Source organism: Fusarium verticillioides, chromosome 2 (genome assembly GCF_000149555.1).
Source record: "Fusarium verticillioides 7600 chromosome 2, whole genome shotgun sequence".
Lineage (NCBI taxonomy): Eukaryota > Fungi > Ascomycota > Sordariomycetes > Hypocreales > Nectriaceae > Fusarium > Fusarium verticillioides.
Window position 1 is genome coordinate 330259 of NC_031676.1, and position 22640 is coordinate 352898.

General features: G+C 49.2%; 9 protein-coding genes across 10 annotated transcripts; 3 read left to right on the forward strand and 6 right to left on the reverse strand.

Moving 5' to 3' along the window:
* Nucleotides 1-262: 262 nt before the first annotated feature.
* On the forward strand, nt 263-1820 carry FVEG_05914 (hypothetical protein; the record flags this gene model as incomplete). The annotated part of the gene is made up of 3 exons (XM_018894143.1): nt 263-445; nt 490-1599; nt 1650-1820. 3 exons carry the CDS (start codon nt 263-265, stop codon nt 1818-1820), a joined length of 1464 nt encoding a protein of 487 aa, XP_018751146.1.
* A 269-nt stretch (nt 1821-2089) lies between these two features.
* FVEG_05915 (hypothetical protein) lies at nt 2090-2617 on the reverse strand (the record flags this gene model as incomplete). Its single annotated transcript, XM_018894144.1, has 2 exons — nt 2090-2563; nt 2594-2617. 2 exons carry the CDS (start codon nt 2615-2617, stop codon nt 2090-2092), a joined length of 498 nt encoding a protein of 165 aa, XP_018751147.1.
* Nucleotides 2618-2848: 231 nt separating this feature from the next.
* FVEG_15760 (hypothetical protein) lies at nt 2849-4075 on the reverse strand (the record flags this gene model as incomplete). The annotated part of the gene is made up of 1 exon (XM_018904952.1): nt 2849-4075. The coding sequence occupies one exon, from the start codon at nt 4073-4075 to the stop codon at nt 2849-2851; it is 1227 nt and encodes a 408-aa protein (XP_018751148.1).
* A 150-nt stretch (nt 4076-4225) lies between these two features.
* Nucleotides 4226-5681, reverse strand: FVEG_05916 (hypothetical protein). Of its 2 annotated transcripts, XM_018894146.1 has the most exons (3): nt 5223-5681; nt 4446-5167; nt 4226-4396 (listed from the first exon to the last, which is right to left on the reverse strand). In XM_018894146.1, exons 1-2 carry the CDS (start codon nt 5393-5395, stop codon nt 4846-4848), a joined length of 495 nt encoding a protein of 164 aa, XP_018751150.1. In that variant the 5' UTR covers nt 5396-5681; the 3' UTR covers nt 4226-4396; nt 4446-4845. The 2 variants fall into 2 exon arrangements, with proteins under 2 accessions (XP_018751150.1, XP_018751149.1); XM_018894145.1 differs by having other exon boundaries at nt 4226-5167.
* A 960-nt stretch (nt 5682-6641) lies between these two features.
* FVEG_05918 (methyltransferase) lies at nt 6642-8897 on the reverse strand. The gene is made up of 2 exons (XM_018894148.1): nt 8750-8897; nt 6642-8700 (listed from the first exon to the last, which is right to left on the reverse strand). The coding sequence occupies exons 1-2, from the start codon at nt 8770-8772 to the stop codon at nt 8076-8078; spliced, it is 648 nt and encodes a 215-aa protein (XP_018751151.1). The 5' UTR covers nt 8773-8897; the 3' UTR covers nt 6642-8075.
* Nucleotides 6942-7706, forward strand: FVEG_05917 (hypothetical protein; the record flags this gene model as incomplete). Its single annotated transcript, XM_018894147.1, has 1 exon — nt 6942-7706. One exon carries the CDS (start codon nt 6942-6944, stop codon nt 7704-7706), a length of 765 nt encoding a protein of 254 aa, XP_018751152.1.
* Nucleotides 8898-9065: 168 nt separating the features above from the next.
* Nucleotides 9066-9824, forward strand: FVEG_05919 (hypothetical protein; the record flags this gene model as incomplete). The annotated part of the gene is made up of 2 exons (XM_018894149.1): nt 9066-9439; nt 9490-9824. Exons 1-2 carry the CDS (start codon nt 9136-9138, stop codon nt 9822-9824), a joined length of 639 nt encoding a protein of 212 aa, XP_018751153.1. The 5' UTR covers nt 9066-9135.
* Nucleotides 9825-10453: 629 nt separating this feature from the next.
* Nucleotides 10454-10684, reverse strand: FVEG_15761 (hypothetical protein; the record flags this gene model as incomplete). Its single annotated transcript, XM_018904953.1, has 1 exon — nt 10454-10684. One exon carries the CDS (start codon nt 10682-10684, stop codon nt 10454-10456), a length of 231 nt encoding a protein of 76 aa, XP_018751154.1.
* A 7330-nt stretch (nt 10685-18014) lies between these two features.
* Nucleotides 18015-18305, reverse strand: FVEG_15762 (hypothetical protein; the record flags this gene model as incomplete). The annotated part of the gene is made up of 1 exon (XM_018904954.1): nt 18015-18305. The coding sequence occupies one exon, from the start codon at nt 18303-18305 to the stop codon at nt 18015-18017; it is 291 nt and encodes a 96-aa protein (XP_018751155.1).
* Nucleotides 18306-22640: the final 4335 nt, after the last annotated feature.

Below are 22640 nucleotides of genomic sequence, written 5' to 3' on the forward strand. Positions count from 1 at the left end.
ATCACAATCTAACCCCCGAAATGGCGTCTTGGCAAAACCACAACTCGGCCATCGGCCCCGTCCCCGAAACCAGGATGTTCTCGCTCCTCGCCTCATGGTGATCCCCTCAACAATCCCACCCCCGGATATCCAGAATCTGGGGTATGCGGGGAACGACCCAGGTCCAGAGAACAAGTTCAAATACTGCATCATCCCCCTGCTTTTCCGCATCCATCATTCTCTTCTGTTGTTTCATTGAGATAGTCTGTGAGAGTCGACCATCATGACATCCCAAGATCACAAGATGGGCGTTGAGACGCTTGATGCTGAGAAGCAAAACGCTGCTCATGAGGAATACTCTGCTGAAGTTCTTGATAAGAAGGTTAATGGCGATTACTCTGGTGCTGTGGCGAAGAGTGATCCTGAGGAGATCAAACTCGTCAAGAAGCTCGATAAATGGATCATGGTAAGTCTCCCCATACCTTATTGAACTCTTCTCTGACTTGCTAGCCCACCCTTTGGCTGATGTACTGGCTCAACTACCTCGACCGCAACGCCATCACCCTCGCCCGCCTAAACGGCTTCGAGGAAGATCTCAACCTCCAAGGCTCTCAGTACAACACCTCCGTCTCAATCCTCTTCGTCGGCTACGTCCTCGGCCAAATCCCCAGCAACATGATAATCACCCGCGTCAGACCATCATGGTACATGGGCGGTTTCATGATGGCTTGGGCAGTCGTCAGTTCCCTCACCGCCGTAGCCCACAACTACACCGGTGCTCTCCTCACGCGATTCTTCCTCGGTATCGTGGAGGCTCCGTATTACCCTGGTGCGCTGTACATGCTGTCGACGTTTTATACCAGGAAGGAATTGGCGACGAGGATTAGTATTCTTTACTCTGGTAACGTGCTGGCTTCTGCTTTTGCGGGCTTGATTGCTGCGGGTGTTTTTGAGGGTATGGATGGACTTGCGGGGATCAAGGGCTGGCGATGGTTGTTTATTCTTCAGGGTGCGGTGACGTTTGTTGTGGCTATCGTGGCGTGCTTTACTCTTCCTGATGAACCGTTGACGACTAGATGGCTTACGCCTGAGCAGCGACAGCTTGCGCATGATCGAGTTTTGAGAGATACAGTCGGGCAGAAGGGCGATGGAAATCCATGGAGTGGCCTGCGCGAAGCCATCGTCGACCCAAAGGTCTGGGTTTTTATCGTCCTTCAGCATCTTCACCTTGCGACCAATGGCTTCAAGAACTTCTTCCCTACCATCGTCAACACTCTTGGATTCAACACCACCATTACTCTCGTCCTTACATGTCCTCCTTTCTTGATCGCGGGTGCTCTCTCTATTCTTTGGGCAAAGTCTTCTGGTCACTTTAACGAGAGTACCTGGCACATCACCATCTCCAAGATCGTTGCTACCTTTGGGTTCGTCTTGGCATGTGCCACCATGAACGTTGGAGCGAGATACTTTGCCATGTGTGTCTTCACTATTGGTACTTATGGTGTCAATTCTATTCTTTTGGCTTGGGTCGGAAATACATGCGGACAGACGAGGGAGAAGAAGGCTTCTGCTCTAGCTCTCGCCAACGTCAGTGCGACACTCAGTCTGATCTGGACTCCTGTAAGTGTCATTCACTCTTTGTACTTCTTACAAATCTCTAACTCGTGTAGTACCTCTGGCCAAAATCTGACGCACCGCGGTATGTGCTCCCGCTCTCAAGTAGTGCTGGCTTTGCTGTAGCTTGTATCGCTGGAGTTTGGCTTATGCGGTGGATGCTGGTCAGACAGAACAGGAAGATCAGGCAGACAGATTCCGAGGCTACGCTATTCTATGCTTATTAAATCTGCATTGGAGCTTGGAACGAGGTCGTCCAACTTATATAGGTCCTCAATGTTATGCCAAAAACTTATGGTTACCATGATTGTATTCTCCTAAACTAATCTAAGAAATCCTAAACTCGCCCAAGTCACCCTAAACTTATTAAAGAAATCCTAAACTTGTCTAAGCCAGCCTAAACTTATGCAGATCATCCTACGCCTGTCTAAACTATCCTAAGATCCCTAAGAGTTATGACTGTCTGGATAGAAATTGGGATGAAACTGTCAAGTCGTTACTCGGGGACGTAGTTGATACGCTTGTTGGCTTCAACAGACATCTTGTAGTTTTCAGTATGCTCGACAACCTTCTGCTGCATTCCGATTGCGTTCTGAACTCGTTCGATGACCTCCTCGTTGAAGTCATCCTGTTCGGCATCGGGAGAGCCTTCGTCAGCAGCCAAGATGAGCACGACGACCTCAACAACCTGCATGCCGTTCCCTTTGGCACGCTCGACGGCATCGATAAGGCCCTGGAGCGCAGACTTGTGCCTTGATTCGGCAACATGGGCGAGGAATCGATCGTCCCCGTTATTGGATCCACCATTTGGGTACCGACCGGTCACCGCGACTCTAACGCAGGTGGCCAGGCCATTGGTGAAGATTCTCGCACCGTTGGAGGTACTGAACTTGCCCATGCAGACTTCGCCGGGTTGAGGGTCTTCTTCGTCGCTGTAACCCTCGACGGATTCAGCGTCATTCTTATTACCCTACATGTGGGCAGCGGCAGCCATTCTCACCGAGCAGAGACGTTGGTCAGACATGGTGACAAAAGTTGGGATGATAGCGAGTTTTGTGAGCTAGAAAGATGTAGATGATAAGTAGATGAGATGTAATGAGTCCAGAGCAGGGAAGAAAATGGCATCTTATAGACAGGATTGGCCTATGATCCCTGAGAGCCAACGGAACCTTTCTTCGCGGTCGTTCGTAACGTAGGATCATGTGTCCTAGTTCAAAGTGCACCGAGCTAAAGTGTTTGTTGATCAAAACAGCTGTCAATAGATGTTTGCCAGGCACAGCTCCGGCATGTGTTGTGACATATCAACTGTCGTCGAATCCGATGATGAAGCATCTGTACCATGGCTATCAGGGTCTCGTGAATTTAAGAAACTCTCCATAGGGAACAACCAGAATCCAATGACTGGCTGAGGCGATTCTTCGAAGACTCTAACAATCTGATGGTCTATTTGACTTCTGGTTTCTGGTGACTGATGGAAGCTCTCAAACCATTTTCGGAGCTCGTCAGTGTCTTGCAAAACCCACTCAGCAGCGGATCTGCGGTCAGATATGACAGGAGAGTCCTTGTACCCATAGCCGGTTTTATTCCCACGACAACTGCCAAACTGGTAGATGACCTTGTGCTCGTGTTCTACCCCCAAGGTTGAGAGTAGTTCAAACCAGCGATTGAACGCTTTTCGAGGGCCAAAGTGGCCTAGAAACACCCGCATCAGATCTTCACTGTGCAATCGAGGGTCATATGGCAGTCTGTCGAAGCTCTGAACGCCACTCCTGATGGGAACGATATGATTCATTTGGTAGAAAGGGCGGCGGCTTTGGGGATTTAGGGGGCGCCATAGCTTTTTTGAGCCCCTGTAGTTCATCATTGTAAGACGTTCGATTCTGGACAAGCCTTGTCGAAGGACAGAGGGCTCACCATTCAGTATCTTCGATGTCTCGAAAGAGAAAGTTGGACATCTGGCTGGCAATGCAAGATTGACCAAACCAATATGACGAGGGTCATAAGCCCAGAGGTCATGTGCAAGTCGCTCAAAATAGTCAAAGCTGAAGCTTTGGAGGAAGAAGTGGTCCAATTCAGGACAAACATACAGTGTTCCTCTCGACATAACCTGGTCTTTCGACTTGTACCAACACGGTAGTTGAACCCTGTAGAAAGCCAAAGCAGCCCTGCGTGACTCAGACGTGGTTCGAAAGAGCTTGCTAGTCCTCCAACGGTGACTTAGCACGACATTGTACTCTTCAGGATTTGTCAGCTCTCGCACTTCGTGCGCAAGGTCTGTGTAATCAAGACGGTTCAGGGTGATGTCGATCCATCGCTCGTGACTGAGGGAATGCTGCCAAACAAGCCAGCGGATTTCAGCCGGAAAACGGGCAAACAAGTGAAAATCGCCGCATGGTTCCAGAGGAGGATTGAGGAGATGTAAGTGTCGTGGTGTATGGCTCCTCAAGTTGTAACGTCTCACCGGCGATGCGGCGGGTGTCATTGTTAACAGCAAAAATTGAATAATGAAGAACTTGTTTGCTTTGGATGGCTGAAGACTGTTTATATAACCCGTGTGTATTAACTTTGTGGCTCGGGAGGGCTACGTTGCCTTTATCAGGGCACACAAGGTCTAAATCCTACGAGTGTATCACAGCCGTATTCCCTAAAGTGTGCTGACAACAGAGTTACACAGCGCCCCATCACTTCACGAATGTGATCAGCTGAACTGAATGAAACTGAATCAAGGGCACACACGAGAAGACCCTCTTCGTCTAGAGCCTCTTGTTACACATGTTCGCCTTGCGTACTCCAGAGTGAGCTTCTGATCTCAGTCAGCAAACCGAGAGAGCCTGAGAAGGCCGGGCAAATACCACAGGCAGAAAATGTCTACCCAGAGCTTTGCAAGGCTCATCTAAACTTGGACCAGAGTGAGAATTTCACGATTCCCTCCCCATCACAGATGCATCGCCAGCAACCAGGTATCAAAATATTCTCGAATTGTCAAGGAAACTGTCGCTAGTCATGCGCAAGGTAGTCCAAACCCAACCAAAAGAACGCCCATCCTGCAAAAAGCCCGTACGCCGTGCATACCAATTGATCTCCCAAATGCCATCGTAAAGACATGCCAATCTTTGTTTGATCCCCTCTGTAAATCGGCGACTATCGCGTAGCTGCATCTCTGAAACACCCGACACCTCAGGTCGATTATGCATAACCCGACCGAACACCTGCAGTAGCTCATCCGCCTACAGTCCACAGTGGAATACTTCCCTAGTGATTGGCCAGTGTATCTCGGGGCGTCACCCCCATCGCCTGTCGAAGCGACGGTGTTAACGAATCAGTCGAGTCCCTCCCCCGTCCCCAACTCTCATTCGTAGTCGCAGGCGAAGCCGTATTCATCTCCTTCTTGTCCTGGGATCGCTCATACGTCGGCGGTGGAGCTCGGGGCATATTTGCTGGTTTTTGCTTGATCGGCGCAATGCCGTAGTCGTCGAGTTCTTGGAAATCCTTGGGGTCTTCGAGTTTGTCGAGGCGCTTGCGGCGGCGATGGAGGAAGCATAGCATTGCGATAACGCCAAGGGCTACCACAGCGCTGCGGAATGAGGTCAGCCAAGACAAAAAAAAATTAACCGATATGCGAGAAATACCTGGCGACGAAGAGAATTAGCATGATCTCGCCTGTGCTAATATTGGGCTTTTCGCAGGTATCCGAGTATTGATCATTGTGACATGTTTCCTTGGCTTCTCTGGGGAGTACTCGCGTGAGACCCATCCCCTCAGCGCGAGACGCAAGGGCGCCTAAGTCCAGGTCGAGAATCATTGATAATAAGTGAGTGAGTGAGTGTGCAATAGAAGAAATTAAATTAACGATTCAGTTTGTTTTATTCTGAGCAAAATGAAAGAAACAATTCAAGAGCCAAGTCGACTCAGCTAAAGAGGGGAGCAAAACCTAGGAAAAAAGAGGGAAGGGGGAGTTTACTGCACTCAAGGGCAAGAGGCATTCATTAAAAGGCCAATGCGAGACTGACGATGCGTCTTCAGTTGAATGACATGCTTCCGAGAGCTCCATGTTTCAGAAGCTCAGCCCCCCGGGGGGTCCCTGTAAATCAGGGGTGCATCTTATGAGCAGTGAAATTGACCCTCTCAGAGCGATTTGATACGAGATCTAGACTGGTCTTGTCACATCATGTTACGTGTACCTGATCGACATTGCTATCAATAGTTTATGACTCGACGTTGACACCTACGGAGTACATATTCATGCATTCCCTCAACTTCACTTCTTCTATCAATGCGCCGTGAAACTCACCGCACAAATAGCACAGCATAGACCCAAAAGAGAACAACTCAAACTGAAACTGCCCATTCCAACATCTCAAACAACCGCAATATCGATATCAATTTGCTTGCTTCTGCTGACAATCAACACGACCCCCTTATTGTGGGGGATGCCATCATTAATTAAACCAAGTGGGCTGCATAAACCTTGTCGGCAAAGCTTCCCGTTGCCGTTCGTTCCCCCAGATTAAAGGACAAAATAACGTGACGGGGATAAAGGCGATCACGCAACGGTTGAAGCAGAATGAACCAGGAAGTTGATCGTGCTTGGATGTCCAATTGTGAGCGATTAGCGGGCTATAGAACGTTGCCAAGCTTTTGGTGGTGGAAGAGATGGGCGATTTGGACACATGGTTGGCATGGATGAGGCTGGGGAGGAAATTACATGGCGTTGAAGATCAAATGCGGCGTTGTACAGTCTTAGATCCGGGAATATGAATCGTTGATGGATTTTTGCATTCTTGGAGGTTCCGAGAGTCCGACAGTCCGTTCCCAATAATAGCATCTATCGATTTGATTGACAACGGAAGCTTCTCATAGGCTACTATGAATGCTGGGGACAGTCGAATTTGCTAGAGGAGCCGGCCAGCCGAGTACACGCGCGGCACGAGAAATTGATAGTCATTGCTGACGAGAGAACTAATGGGAAAGTTTGAGATACACAGGCGCCATCAACAAGTATGTAAATCATCGGAACACATGTTATTCATGATGAAGAAGTATCTTACATCCCTTTTGACTCAAGTAGATTCCTGGACTAGTACAATTGAAGTTCAGAGCAATGTCTCACAAGGGGCAACCATACACAAACTAACCTAATCTCATAAACACCAAAGATGGTACATCGTAGCTTCATACAGATCTCACATAGACCCGACTCGACTTGGACCCTGTAGTACCAACATCCTGCAGCTGGAACAACATTAGACCGATCCTCTCACAATGACATAATTCCTGCCAAGCTCTCGTCAGACCATGAAGCCATCTCCGCATCAACATCCTGAGGAAATACCTCATCATTCATTATCATGTCTTATTCTCTAACCCAACAGCTTCTCGTCTCAGACGAGCAAGCTTATAAGCGAGCTACCCAGTCTGAGTTCCTCAAACTCGCAGGTCACGGCAAAGCATCAAAAGGGCTTCTTGGCCGCTGGCTTGCAAACGATCGTCTCTACATCCACAGCTACTGTCGTGGGCTAGGTCGTCTTCTCAGCTTTCTCGAGTATCCTGATACCGCGCAACTTAATGTCGATCCCGGAGCTACAACGAAGCTTCTAGACTGGATCGTCGCAGCTCTCGTCAACATCCGCCGAGAAGAAAAGTTCTTTATCAACACAGCATCCCAATACGGGATCAATGTTAATCTCGAGACTGGAGACGATGGCCGTGTTGCCTCGAGTACCAAGCTAGAAGGTCTTCGACGCTGGGAGGCTCTGTACGCTTCTGTGGCTCCCAATGAGAAGGAAGAGCTTCCTTGGCTTGAAGCTGCGGTGATTTACTGGGGGACGGAAAAGTGTTACCTTGATGCTTGGTCGTGGGCTAAGGCGCAGCTATCCGATGATGATGGGAGTAATGATGCTGATGGTGGGGCTGTGAGGAAGGAGTTTATCAACAACTGGACGTGTAAGGAGTTTGTTGAGTTTGTGGATGAGCTTGGAAGCATCATTGATGATGCTGTTAATAAGCTTGTTGAGGAGAAGGGTGAGGATGTTAAGGAGAAGCTGTTCAAGAGGGTTGAGGGGAAGTGGCATGATGTTCTGGAGGCGGAGGAGGCATTCTGGCCAGCGGCCTAAGATGAGGGCGACTCAAGAAGCAGGCTACTCTTGATACAGGCACCAAAATGTGCCCCCGTGGGTTATACAACGACCGAGATGTATGCTTCAAAGGGTATCCGTGTCAAATTGAAAGGTCTAGAACGAAAGATTTTCCCACCCAACGCCGTACAATGCCAAACCAGCCCGCAAGCCTAAAACTGTATCCGTCGCTTTCGTCCAGTGTACTTCGACGTCGCCTTGACAATCTTTCCCTTCCGTTCCATCTGCTCCTTCTTCTTGACGATCCACGCCTTGCTACCCTTTGACATATTCGGAGCATGCGCTTTGATCTGCCGTCTCGCATCCTCAACATCCACACCCTCCATACCCTCAACAACGCCAGTAATATCACCGCCCTTCTTCTGAATATCGCCGCCTCCGACGGTAAGCACGAGGTACAGCTTCTGGTTCTTGGTGCCAGGGTCGTCTTCGAGCATACCGGCGCCGAAAGCCGGCTTTTACGGCGGCTTGGGTGATCATGTGGCGCTGCTCATCGTTCTTGGGGTAGAATTGACATACTGCTCGACCGCCGCGCTTGAGCGATGCGTAGAGGCCGTTGAAGAAGCGGGTTAGCCGGCCGAAGGGTGATGTATCGCTTGTTTCGGCACTGCAGAGCCATTGGATAGCGGAGATGCTGATCGCTGCGTCGAAAGTACCTGCTCGAAAGGGCACGCCCTGGCCGATGTCTGCTAGCATGAGGTCACCCTCTACATCTCGCTGTAGCGCAATGTCCAGCATTGATGGTGAGACGTCCATTCCGATCCATGTGTGAGGGCCGCCTTCTTCGGGCTCGATTGACGAGAGGATCTCGCCGGAGAGACCACTGCCGCAGCCGACGTCGAGAATGAGGGATGGTGACTTGAGATCGAGGAGTTCTAGGGCTCTTCGGGTCATGGACGCTTGAATGTTTTGGATTCGAGAGCTTGTGGTGTATTTGCGCGCTTCGGTATCGTCATAGTGGACGTCGGCGGCACTGTTTGTGTGAGCTTAAGGGGCATGATGGTGGGGTTGTGGTGACATACAGGGTATCCTCAGGACGAGACATGATGAAGACTGTAAGTCAACGATTTTTGACGATATTTCAGATCTCAAGCTTCGAATACCGAATTGTAAGAAATGAATCGGTCGTGGAGCCTGTAGCTGCACCTTATCGCCGATTTCCTGGTGTTGAGCAAAAACGACTTTTTCGTGGCTTTATCGATAAGCTCAACTTCTTAGCGGCGGCCCTCACCACCATCGGAATCGGAGCCTCTAATTTCCGACAGATGGAGCTACTGATTGGTAGATAAAACCGTGTCCAAAACACTCTCCTTTTCAACCTCCTGCCGATAACCATCTCCCCTCCTCCCACCATGTGAGCTCCAACTCAAACCATTGCTTGCGCCCAAACACAACGCAACGCAAAAATATGTGGATTCTACCTCTTGTCGGCTACATTGGAACCCTCCTGGGTTTCTGCTTCTTGACCCTTGCCATCGCATCGGGTCTATACTACCTGTCCGAGCTCGTCGAGGAGCACAGCGTTATCGCGAAGCGGTTCCTGACGCGTCTTATTTACAGCGTCATTGGCATTCAGACGGTTCTATGGCTGGTTGATGGTCTGCCCTTCTGGGCTACTGTCTTGACGATCGTGTCGCATGTGGTGTACCTGGGGAATATGAGACGCTTTCCTTTTGTGAAGCTGTCGGATCCGTTGTTCCTGGCATCGTGTGGTATGTTGCCTGTGGGATGAGGGGATTGAGTCATTACTAACGAGATGTAGTTCTCGTTTTGGTCAATCATTATGTTTGGTTCCGTCATTTCTCCGATACGCAGTCGCGCGCGTACCAACGTACTTCGTACTACGACAAGGCCGATGTTCCCAGCTTCGCGCAAATCGCGTCGTACTTTGGTCTTTGTGTTTGGCTCGTACCGTTCGCGTTGTTCGTTAGTCTGTCGGCTGGCGATAATGTTCTCCCGACGATGGGTACGGAGCCTGTCCATGGGCTTGATGGAAGAGGCAAGCCTCAGGGCATGATCAAGGCTCTTGTTGACCAGATTCGCGGGACGATCGGTCAAATCTTTGGGACCACTTCACCTGGACTTGCTCGACCGTAAAGGTCGCGCGGATCAATTGAGATGATGATTACGAGGGGCGTTGGTATAGACCGGACGAACTGAAATGTTCGTTCGATTTAAATGAACATATTTATGCTGAGTAAGTGACAACTTCACTTCACTAATACCACTGCCCCCTCCTACATGATGACCTACAAACTTCACGCTAGATTGTATTTGACAAGAATTCTTGTATGATTCCATTAAAAGTTTCCTGATACGCACCGACACATCTTGTTCTGTCTACATGTTCCTGTTTTGTCAGAGTACTGACCAAAGTATACAGGGTTATCATCATCCCTCCCCACGGAGGCTGATGTACATATATATCCCGAGCTTCACTAGTTTGACCTAGCAAGCTCTGAATTGAGCACGCCTATACAGAGACCTTGACTTCTGTATGCAACCGCGCACCTTGTGTGTCTCTTGTGCTGTCGTTCGAGGTTCCGGGGACCGAGTCGAGTCATACTTGTGTCGACTACTGCGTCGAGGGCTTCAAGTGGGACGCTGATGGGCGAAGTAATGTGGCATACGAGGATGGCTTGATGCTTGCCTATGGAGATGGATCGTGTCAGTTACGTTTGGACCGAGAGGGAAGCATGAAGAGCACCTTGCCGTGGAAGGCAGGTCTACTCGGCACTGCCTTGAGTGGCGGGGTTGTGTGAGACGTTGGTGTTTGGGTTGGGCTCAGATGTGTTACTGCTAGACGTTACAATCGAATCAAGGATATTCCACGGCATATCCTTAGGATCCTCTCGCAGCCAAGCGTTCAGTTGTTCCGAATATTCAGTGCTCTGATGTACAATGTTGGGTGGTGTGTCGCCTCCACGAGGGACTTGGACGAAGTGAGGGTTTGACATGATGAAGAAGGGGATAAGGGGGTATAGTAAGGTAAGGAGGATGTGCTTGGGAATAGTCGTTGCATACCGAACTTGGGAACTTGGGACATGTCATCATTTATAAGAAATAGGCTGTCTCGAGACAGCAGGTCCCTTATTGAGAGAAAGGTTCGCCAATACTCGAGACTGTATGTCCGTGTCTCAATCGACCTTGCCAGGCCAGTCCCAGCTCTGTTAGCCCCTGCAATGACAACGACTGGGCGGTCGGCACGATGATGAGGTGCCATTATTATGCAAGACCAGTGCAGTGCATCAATACCCATGTCACCGTACCTGGGAGCAAGAGAACATAGGAGCCCGCGTCTCCCTACTCTGTACAGGTCCCTAAAGGTAATCTACAAACTACTTTTGTGGAGCTTGCCATTGGAACCCCTGCCGACTTTCGGTTGCCTTGTCTGCAAGGTGGTGTGGGTTCCAGTGGGTATTGCGTTATCGCAATAACCTATATCATTTGATTCCAGAAATTCTTAGCTACCTAGCCTGTTCTGATTGGTTAGTCGGTCTTTTCTGAAGGTAGAAACCGGGGTACAAGTAAAAGAGACCAAGACACCCCTGTCAAAACTCTAGTCATGTACCTACCAAGATATGGATGTATGTGATGTTGGTCGCAAGCCTGCTACTGTATAGCGCATTGAGGTTCGTCAAGCTGGGAGATGGTACCAGGTATCGTCTCAAACACAATACGAGAGAGGTACCTATCTTCTTGGCCACGATGAGTTGAGGCTAAATTGGTCCATGAGAACCAAAAGAGGTTGGCACTTGCTTTGGGACGAATATAATGAATCCTCTTGTGACTCTTATCACCTCTAACAAACATGGAAATAACCAAGCTCTAATGATAATCTATGAATATGACTATGCAGACGAACCTTTTGCGAACCTGGACCCACCGCGGGAAGAAGCCTTTAACACGTCCGGAATGCCGTCCAGTATGTAATGCACGCTGCCAATCACTCCCCTCGAAGGGAAATTTTCTAGGACTCGGGATGAATACCGCCAAAAATTCTTTGACATCACACCCATTTCCCCAGTCAACGTGCGCCGCACACTGGCCTCACTCCTGAGTGTTCGACAAAATGCGTGCCGAACCACCGCAGCAGCTGATCTACCTTGAAGCTCATCGGCTCTTCTCAGCGCTAATTTTCGGAAGCGCTATCAACGTCACCTTGATCAAGACAAAAAGTTTGGCCCCGAAGGATTCAAGACACGGTTGGAGAAGAAGCCTAGGAAGACCATCTAGAATCGTGGATTGTGGTGGTGCTTCTTTTCGATAAACAAAACAAAACGCTCCTCGCCCTGGAGGCGGCTCGGCTCCATGACATATTAACACTGTACCTTCCCATGTCTCTTTTTAGCCATCCTTGGACTAGAACGCATCGCGTGGATATGGATATTGAGGCGTTTTATAGGCGCCCAATAAGATCGACAGCAAGGCATTTCCACGCCTGTGAGGATACATACATCATTGCATATTACCCAGTTTGGGTGTCTGGGGTTCTGCAATTGCGGCCATACCCTTGTTTTCAGTCGCAAGGAAGATACATCGATGTCGATGAGCTGATAGTATATGCCACGCACGAGTTGTATTGCATCCAACAGAGACTTCATCTCGTTCAATTGTGCCGATCATGGATTATCAAGATGTACTCCGCACCAGAGCTCTGTTTATTCGAGCCTCGTACTAGCCAACGAACAATTGCTATCGTCAATGTGGCTCTGGCTTTTGCTCAGAGTGAACCTCTGCCTCCCAAAATGGTGAATCAAACCTTGAGATTCCAAGTATCTCGATGCGAAGCCACATTTTCCCCATTTGGAGGCACTGAGACTCCTCAACAGGCAACTATGCATAAGTACGAACAAGAGAAACTACCCAGGTACGGAGGGACATCGCCCACCCCTATCCCAAGGTAAGGTAAGGTACTCTGAAAATGAAGAGCCAGAAAGAATCAGGTGCCAGGGTTTTGCAAGTGAGGACAAGACAACCATTTGCCAACTCATCCACAATCCGCGGTTCCCCAATACGACTTCAGCACATCCATCAGCCCAAACTACTCAATTGGGGACTTACTAGCGCCATGATCTCTCAAATCCCTGCAAGTTTCAACGTCTAGCCCCCGCAGCTCAGCCTCTACCGGGCATGAACGCGCTAGACCCTGGACCAGAAGCGGATGAGATCAGATTCTGGGCTTTTCCGCTTATTCTGCAATGAGCTTCAAGCCACGAGTCCTGGCACTCACTTGATCCCGATCTCCGTCATCCCCGCCCGTCTCCCCCACCACCAAGAGATTATTATACCTCAGCGTTAACTTAAGCAACTTGCTGGTTAGCAAGGTGCGGCAATGCGTTTAAAAACGTGTCCATACGAAGACACAAAACCACGCGCCAGAGGCCGCGAATTTCCTACCTAATGCACCCAACTACCGTTGGAGGTTCCATTGTACGTTTCAAGCTTACAGAAGTGCATTTGGTGGGCAAGTCGTCGGCATGTGACTATAGAGCCGATCATACGTGACGGACACGCACCAGGGAGCTGTGGACGGGCTGGGTGGCAGGACCACGGATCCGTGGTAGGTAACCACAGATCTGTGGTCAGTCTAGGTGAAAAACCACAGATCTGTGGTCTCTGACCACAAATCTGCGGTAGGTTTAGGTGGCAGGGGCAGGGGCAGGGACAGGGACAGGTAATTCTCAGCTGCTAATTCGACGGTCGGACTTTCTTGTGGTAGTATCCGAAATCGCAAGTGTGTGCGCCTGCTTGCATGATTCAGAAAGGCAGGTACCTATGGTATCCAGCTTTACACCACCCCTGACTTGACATGCAAGCGTCACTTGTCTGCGTCGGGTCTGAGAGCCTCACCATGCAAAATGACCTCTTCAGTGACATTTAACATATGCCTCATGCGACATTACTCTGGTATACGTAAAGCTCTGTGCAAATGTACGATAGGGAAGCCCATCCTTTGAGGCCGGAAGTTTGAGGACGATACCAAAGTTAGCAAAGTTAATGGAGATGACGGAGAGGTCAACAAGTAGAGCAGGACTACGATCCATCTGCACCCATATCCACCCTAACATCCAGCACTTACGGCCCAGACAATGCTTGCCAAGAATCATCTCTACTTCTGACAGCCCGGGCTGGACGGATTGGACGAACTGGACGGACTGGAGACGGAAAACAAGGTTTAAGATAAGTATAGGACAGAGTGTCGGTCAAGCTTCAATTTCTGGCGAAAACTACTCTGATGTGAGCCTGGAGAGGGTATGATCTGTTCTGTAACGCTTAGATGCCTTAGCGTTACTGGCGAATTTGCCTATTATGGGTGATGATATATATCATCGCACCGATATGGAATAGCCAGACTTCTGATCACCAAGCATCAAGGATACTCCTTTTGTCTAGTCTGTGTGTTTGCATCGATCAGCCGCAGCATACTCATTTTCAACTGGTCATCAGTCCCTGGGATCTTGCTCCCTCTATTCGCTGCCCTGGGTATCCTCTCCCCACAGCGTGTACTGTGTCTGATCATATAAGCCCCTTAGTCACTCTACAAACACCTGACGCTATTGGTTCCCCATTTGGTGAGAAGTCTTGTGCTGTTTCCCATATCAACTTCCCGCTTTAGAGATACGCATTTACAGACCAGGGAGTAAGAACGGAAGGTTGGCGTTGTAGGCCTCGAAGACTGTATCTTTCAACCAGGTCTATCCTGGTACGTCTCCCTGTTTAGTCTCTTCTGGCGACTCGTGCGCAATTGGCAAAAGCCGTACCGATGCTTAAGGTCAAAAGCCCGGAAGGATGTCTTAAGTTACTCAATGACCTTGGTAGGAGAGTTTTGCGTATAATACGAAAGGCGCTTTTAAGACAGCGTCGCATCTTCTCGATGACGATCAAGATTTTTGATAAACACAAGCGAGGACCCAATCCCCTAGTAAAGGCCCCTAGGTGCATATCGCACAGCCTTGGATCTGCAGATCTGTTCTAGGTCTTGTTCTGGAATTGACAGGGGTTCAGTTCAATAGAGTTGGCCGGGTTTTAGGGGGTTCCTTGTCGCAAACTTAGCTGCCGAGAACCGAAAAACAAAAGACAGCAGACGACAAACAACAAAACAAATCAATGCCCGGGGAGACGGAGATGAACACCTGATGACGACGGCTCCAGATGAAGAGTTTCCAGCCAGCCTCATTTCCCATCGTGGGTAGTTAGGGGACCTCAGCTGAGCTATACTGTTAAGCTAAAGAAAAAGCTTCGAGAAAAGCTCTAGAAAAAAGGCTAAAATTATCGTTTGACACCTGGCACTCGAGTAAGTCGGCTACCGGTACCACGAGTCCGTCGGACGGCGGATTAGGTTGAACAGTTCCCTTGCGTTTGTTCATTACTGGGCGCCCCTTAATAACAAGCGGGCTAGCCCGGGCATTTAAAGCTAACAGATGGCGAGGATGGTGTGTATTATTGTGAGGAAGGAAGATTGGATGGCTGTCTTTTCACAGGATATGCACAACTGCATGGAGAACCCTTCTGAAGTTGATCTCGAGAAGCCAGAAGCTTGCTGGTATATAAACAAAGCTCTGGGGTCAAGCATATCAAGGTCATGAGAATCTGCGGGATCAGGGGGCCTTCTATTTTTGGTTAAAGAACTGCTGAAGCGGACGGTGAGTGCTGCCGAGCTTTGAGTTTCAGTAACATCTTGCACACGCTGCATCGATTGTTACGGCGAAGAATTGCAAGACGCATGCAGGGGAGTGCAGTCTGCGAGCATGCAGTTACAACAGAGATGACAGCAAGCGAAACAAAGAGGTGGGTGGGGCTCTCTAAGTAGGTACCCCATACCGTACTCTGTAGAACTGCCATCCAGTCATTCCGAGATGAAGTTGGATGTTGGAATTGTGAATAGGAGTTAGTCAGTAGTGGCTTTCAAGTAGGTCTTATAAATGTCCGAGATCCCAGATGGGCGAACCATCGTGGCGGCATCGGTGGACAATTCAGAGAGGTGGTTGGACAGACTTAGAGGCGCTGGGCAGGAAGGGAGTAGCATGATATGTTTCAGTGCTCTGATGTACAATGATGGGTGATGGGTTCCATTGACGGGGAACTTTAACGTAGAAGGGTGTTGTCATGACGAAGAGGATGAGAAGACATCGGAAGATGTGCTTGAGCGTAGCCATTGACTACCCAGTATGATAACCCAGGGTATGTCATTATTTACAACAATCATGTTGTCTTGAGACAAAGGATAGAGGCAATGAGATTGGTGAATCTGATGTCAGTCAGATTCACTTGTACATGTCTGTCGTTGTCGCCTGTTCCGCCGGCTTGTTTGTTGGTTCTTTTATATCAAGTTCCGAAAAAGGCCAAGCGCCCTTGTTTTCTGTGCCACTTCCATATGCAATGTTACTGTACTTGCCAAGGCGTGCCCAGGGCATTATGGCGCTGGTGCATTCCTGGCCGCCTTTCTTTGCCTTGTTCTGTCTGTTCTAACCTTGCATTACCCTCACAAGATCCGTCCATGGCGGGAATCATCCTGATTGGCGTCCTGCAGCTGATACCATGCAGCATCCGAGCGGGCTACCATCAGACTACCGTCCAGACTACCATTCGGACGCCCGTCGGGACACCCATCAGGACAGCTAGCTCTGGCATCCAAGGCTGACATCTGAGCGGAACATCCGCCGTCACTTGTCATGTTTCGACAATTAAGAGACGTCCCTGTTAGGACTATAGCCGTGGTAAGGTATGTATGTTTGCGATGTCCGGTACAAGCCTATCACATACCTAAATTAAAGCTTCACGGAGCTGAAAGATAACACCAACTATGCTCGTACACAAATCGATAGAGGCCCTATTCTACCAACGGTTGGAGCCCGACTTGAACTCAAGAGGGTTGCAAGAGATTATTGTCACAGGGGTAGCAAGCTCAGCGGTTGTATTGCGTATACTGCATATACATCAAGACTGTTCTTGCAGCCAGTCATATTGGATGCACATACACACCTGTGTGGAGCCTAGCGCAAGGTACCAACCACTGTACGTTTGGGAGTTTGGGGAAGCGGATCTAGGAGCAGCGGGTTGATGGGCTTTTGGTGTTCGCACCATCGCATTGCTCACGTTATTAGTTTGTCTTGCGGAACGGGACAAGCCGCCAGTTTAGCCCCCGCCCTACCGTCGGTATTCGCTTTTTGTCCCCCACCGCTAATCGCAACGTTTAAACTAAGGTACCTACATATACTGCATGCCTGTGATTGCAAACACTATCAACAACATCGCTAAAGTCGGTGTTTTCAACCTCAGATAATTTAACATGCAGCAGGAAGATTGTTCTCGGCGAACCAAACCCCGAGAGTAGTCTTAGGGCTTCTAGATCGCCAAATTGGCTTGTCCTGTTACTTTTCACCAATAAGAACGACCCTAGCGCTGCAGGCTTCTCCGTCAGATGGATTTCGGCGAACTTTTCAGTAAGATCGGTATCAACGCCAACACGCATAGTTACTCATCAAAGAGCATTCACCCTTGGGAAAGAGCCGAACCCATGAAACAGATGTCCTTGGCCCCCGCCAATCTCGAGGCATCCAATAGGGCCATCCACAAGATTACTCAAACACTCGGCCACGAAGTCAGCCCTGAGACATTCCTCCTGCTCAGGTGGGTGTCTACGCTTGTGGCTGTCGGCTGTGTTGGCAGCATGGCAGGTTCGCCGAACCAAAATGTATAATGCGAGTGTTTGTATTGTATGCAATGAGAGCGTTGTTTTGAGTTGATAGAGCTGATGCTTGCGTTGCGCGGCTTACTTGCATGCAACGAACGGGCTGAGTTCTCTACATCCTTGATAAGAGTGACACTTTGCTACTCTCTGGTTGCGCTGACCCCAGAGATTACAACAGTTCTGTGGAATTGAGCGCTGTGACCTAGCAGCCGTTTATGGCGTTCGCTTGAATTAAACATGTTTTCATCCCCCAGGCTATGAAGTGTAACTGATGATTGTTGGGTCTGGATGCTAATACTAACTCAATGGCATGGAAGTTGGGATGTCAAATAGAATACGGAACAGACCCGGAAACGAAATACCCCAGCGCCCAGGGATCTTGTGTAAGCCAAAGCCTGGAGGTCAGACCTGTGGAGCTTTGAGAATCTGTCGGATGTGGTTCGGTGCGGGTGATGCGCAACTTGGAGTCTGAAAGTCTCGGTATTTGAGCGGATGTCATCACAGAGGGCCGACTGACAATAAGTTAATTGCAATACAGGGATTTATTCAGGGGTGCATGCAGGGCTTGCATCAGCCCCCCAGACGCCAAAGCTTTAGAGACGGGGCCACAAGCAGCAAGGATGACAGTTGGGGGGCGCTGGCGAGTGACATGGCGTCACCACGAGACCCGTCGTGTCGTATCCGGGTTCACTGTCAAGGCTTGCTCGACGACGGAAGACGCAGTTGCGGTTGCGGTTGCGGCCACAATTACAACAATGTTCGTTAGTAGGTATTGTCTCGGTGGCGGGGCTCGCTAGCCTGGAGATGTCACTGACGAACAAGGATTGGCATCCCCATATACCGTAAATTGTGGCCCACAGATAAGACTGAGACTCATTTACCATGTTAAGCTTCGAATGTGAATGAACAGCATATTACTTTTGGGCTATATTGAGAATCTTTGACAACTCTAAACATTTCAGCCGAGGCCTTGTTGTGCGGTTGTTTCGTTATCAATTGCTGAAAATCCTGCCGAGGAACGGATGAATCTCACTCCTGATGGCTCGGGCATTCACTCTGAACGTCACTGTGCTCAGTCTCTCCTGGTCACAAGGAGCGACTCATAAAAAATGGACATTCGTAAGCTCCGAAGCTTGGGCCATGATAGTGCGGTCGTAGACTTGGGTCTGCAGATCTGTTTGGGGGCTCCTTCTGGGATGACATGGGTTGCATGGAGTTGGCTCATGTCTGGGCATTCTGAACATCTTACGACGGTCTGGCTGGAGGTAGGTCCGGTCAATTTTGCCTGGTCATTTTTGCCTGGTCGTTCTCGATTGATGTGTAGGGTCATCTATTATAGACTTTCATTCAGCCTTCATCATTCTCTCATTGTTGGTCGCCAATAGTCCCGATCTAAATTAGCCCTTTCTAATCTCAACGTTCCATCAATTTCCAGAGAGTTGGAGATGGTGTTTACATATCGGTCCTGTACGGAGTACAGACTGGACGACTGTATTGCATTGCTCTTGCGGCACCACCCTGGAAAACCTTTGTAGTAGGCTCTGTTTAGACCATTTGGGTGCGCTGGGGCTAGCCCTTCGCATTATTCGAACTGCCAGCAGTGATACTACCTGACCGGAGCCGCAGGATCTACAGGCGAACGTAACGGTATAGCAGAGGTCCTCCACCCGTGACTCGCAAGGGCGAGGTTCCGATAGTGTCGCCGTCCAGCTGGCCTCTTGGGCAACATGTTGCCTACACGTCATGTTGCATCTCTTCATCAGCGACAATGAAAGCGGACGAAATAGCCCTGCCTGTATTATACAGGGAAGGTATAGCAGGGATGTTTGCCCCGTATGATGGGGCTTTACCGATGAGACCGAAACCGCGAGTCAATACCGGTGATGATATCGGTAGAGTGGCCAACGAAGAGGATCAGACTACAGGTTATTTAAGCTCTTACCCATGCCGACCATCAAAGTCCAAGTCCCATTCGCCAACAAGTATCTGTGCATCTGACATGGCATTTGGGGTAAATGGGGTCTCATAGTTGGTACGGTATCGAGGGGTAATTATATCCTGGATATATACACAGCCGAGAGTTTTTTGACATGGATGGGAAACTAAACTTCCATATTGGGTAACGCGCACGGCATTGTTCATGTCACTGCCATCCTGTAACACAAAGAGACCAACCAACAGTCAAGCTCGGCGATAGCTTAGTGGCGGAATATGGCCGTACCTAACTTAGCATGTACCTAGCCAGTGAGCTGAGCGGTTGGGGTTGACTCAAGCGCACTGGTAATGCGAAGCAGATGCAACCAGCTTCCATGCCGCGGCGGTACCAAAGCTAAGGAACCGAGCATGCATGGCGCACGTCCTTCTATATTCCTTCTCTCACGGATTGGTACGCTTCTCATTGAAGACTACCTTATCTTGAAGTTGTGCAACAGTAGGTTCTTAGTGCCAATTGTCAAGACGATAGGCCAGCTGATGATTGGCAATTATGCGTACAACTTACTACCAACGACATAGAGTATAGACACCTAGGTATACAATTGTAATCAAAGATGAACAGCAGGATCATCATGCCTACCTAGGTTCCTCGTCAATTTCCATTGTGGGGGCAGGGATACAACCGTGCATGAAAAGCAGGCACCAGCGATCTTATGTCGTACGAACAGTCAGATGGCATATACGTACCCGCAACCAGATACGACGGGAGCTGTGCGACTTGTCCTAGTAGCTACCCAACTAAACGCTTACCCTTTCCACGGCGTCATGACCAACCTGCACTAAGGAACGAATGTACAGGCGACTGCAAGGTTCTTCTCGGGGTATTTTGAGCTCAGATTTCTTGAAACCAAAAAAAGGATGGCGGAGCTAAGACCTAGCTGCCGTGCCGATACCTCGTTAAGATTTGCGATTCCTTCTAGCGCTATTTCGGCATAGTTCAGAACTTCAGCCGACCATGGATGCGAGTCTAAATGATACGAAAATGGGCCAATGTGGCGTTGATCTGCCGAAACGGAGCTAGAATACGGAGGTACTACCCTTACTGTACTCACCTCACCAGCTAGTCCAAAAATGGTATTCATTAGAGATGGACATGGCCTACTAGGTACATAATGTTCGAGCGGAAACGCAGATTCATGGGCTCAAGCCTGAGGCCTTGAAACCTTAGATTCCATGTTGCTCCGTAGTTGTTCGGATGATCAGACAGTCCACAACGGCATTTGGCTGCACAGCTGCCGGGGATTACAGGGGTGTGCTTAGATCTAATAGTGGGCTGACGCCATCTCTTCCCCTTTCCATGGTCGGTTGTGCCCAATTGCCAGAAGCCCGGGTATGGAGGACCTTCTCTTCTCCCGGGACACCTACGTCAGCCTGCCTGGCCTCCCAGTCCTTGTTTAAATGAGCCGCGGCTCATGTTCATTTAGCTCTTTGTAGAAGGGCTGGAGCTTTGACTGAATCTTGGTCATCTTAACTCGCCCAACTTTGCCAGTTTTGTTTACACAAAAAAGAGCCCAGTTAGGACTTGACGAGAATAAGGATAAAGATTGGTGATAGAAACAGGAAAAGGTCCAGTCGCTTCACAAAAGCCCCCGATGTTCCATGCCACAGCTGCATTTGGATCCACAGACCCGTCCGGGCTGTCAACTGACATGGAGTCGGTAAATAGAATTGGCCACGATCTTAGGGCTTCCTTCGCGGGGAAGTCTGCAAAGACGGTTGAAGGCGAAACAAAAGATAAAGCGATCCATAAGCGAGGAGAGCAAGAAAGTCCGATGATTGTAATCAACATAATGACAGCATCCCCCTGGCCTCAAATGCCATTGAAGGCAATTATTGTGTCAACTAAGGACCTGTGTTACGAGCCGCTGAAGCTTAAGAGAAGAGTTCCAGAACAATTCTAGAAAAGTTCTAGAAGTTTCGTAACCGGTTGCTTGAGGATTCCTCTGCAGATACTCTGTGCTACCATTCCATTTGGACTTGTCATACTTCTTTTTTGTGTCAGCAGCAAAATTTCGTGGGCGTACCCAAATGCAACCCTCGAATAACATGTACCAAGATGGAAATAATAATTACATTGGCCTTATACAGAGAGCTACCGGGGTACTCATAAACGAAGTGTAGATTCTGCCCTTACTATCCCGCACAGCCCCCCTAGATACACGATCATTTCTTCATTCCTTACTACTTCCTGCCCAGGATGGGCTAATATTCTTTCCGTGGGACTAATAAAAATGGCCAATCGTTAGACGCACTCCCGTCTCCGTTCTATCGCCAGGGGAATTGAGTTACCACTTGGTCTTCTGTCGACTGCTGTAGACAAGTTGTGTGTACAGTCGATGAGAATGAAGTGATCTGATCCCGACGACATGACGTTAGCATTTACAAGTCTCAATGATGAATATTACAGCAGTACCTCTACCAGAACGTGTTCCAATATAGAGCTATTTCCCACTGCCTTGGGTAGCAGGGGTATCAGATGGCGCGATGCTGGCCTCAGAGTTGTCTTGTGCGTTAAATGCAATAATTGAATCAATGTCATTCCATGACATATTCTTATGATCCTCTCGCAACCAAGTGTTTATCTGCTCTGAGTACATAGGGCTCTGATATATAATATTAGGTGATAGGTTCCCCTGACGAGGGACTTGAATATAATGAGGGTCTGACATGATGATAGAAGGATGGATGAGATATGGTGTATCTGACTGGGATGTCTATGAAGCAGCTTCCAAATGTGAAGAGACCCAGGTGGTTTTATAAGAGACTTTGCTGGACTCGTGATTGCTGGCCTCGAATTTCAGCACAGATCAAGGAACACTGTCATCAACAGCTTCTTTTGCCGATATCAAAATGCATCTTGCACGAGTCCCCACGCTCTTGCCTCTTTGCGCCGCTCAAGTACCGGGCTGCAGGGAAATATGACTGGTCAAATGAGAGCTGTCATCCTCCAGGTTCATTCACACACCCGACCTTTGGGGGCGGTTTCCACTGACCAGATTGATGGTGAGGGGCGTGAATCTAAGATCGAGGATAGGAAATGCTGTACTGCTATCATCAAAGTCTGGGCAACGCAGGACATCCCTTTGATGTTCAAGGAGACTCTCTGAGGAATTATTGGGGGTAAGCATCGCACTACGCCGCAATGTGGTTCTAGCTGATACCCAAATCTGAGGGAGTCCTACACATCAAGACACACCCTATTTCTTGCATTCGGATCCGAGGCT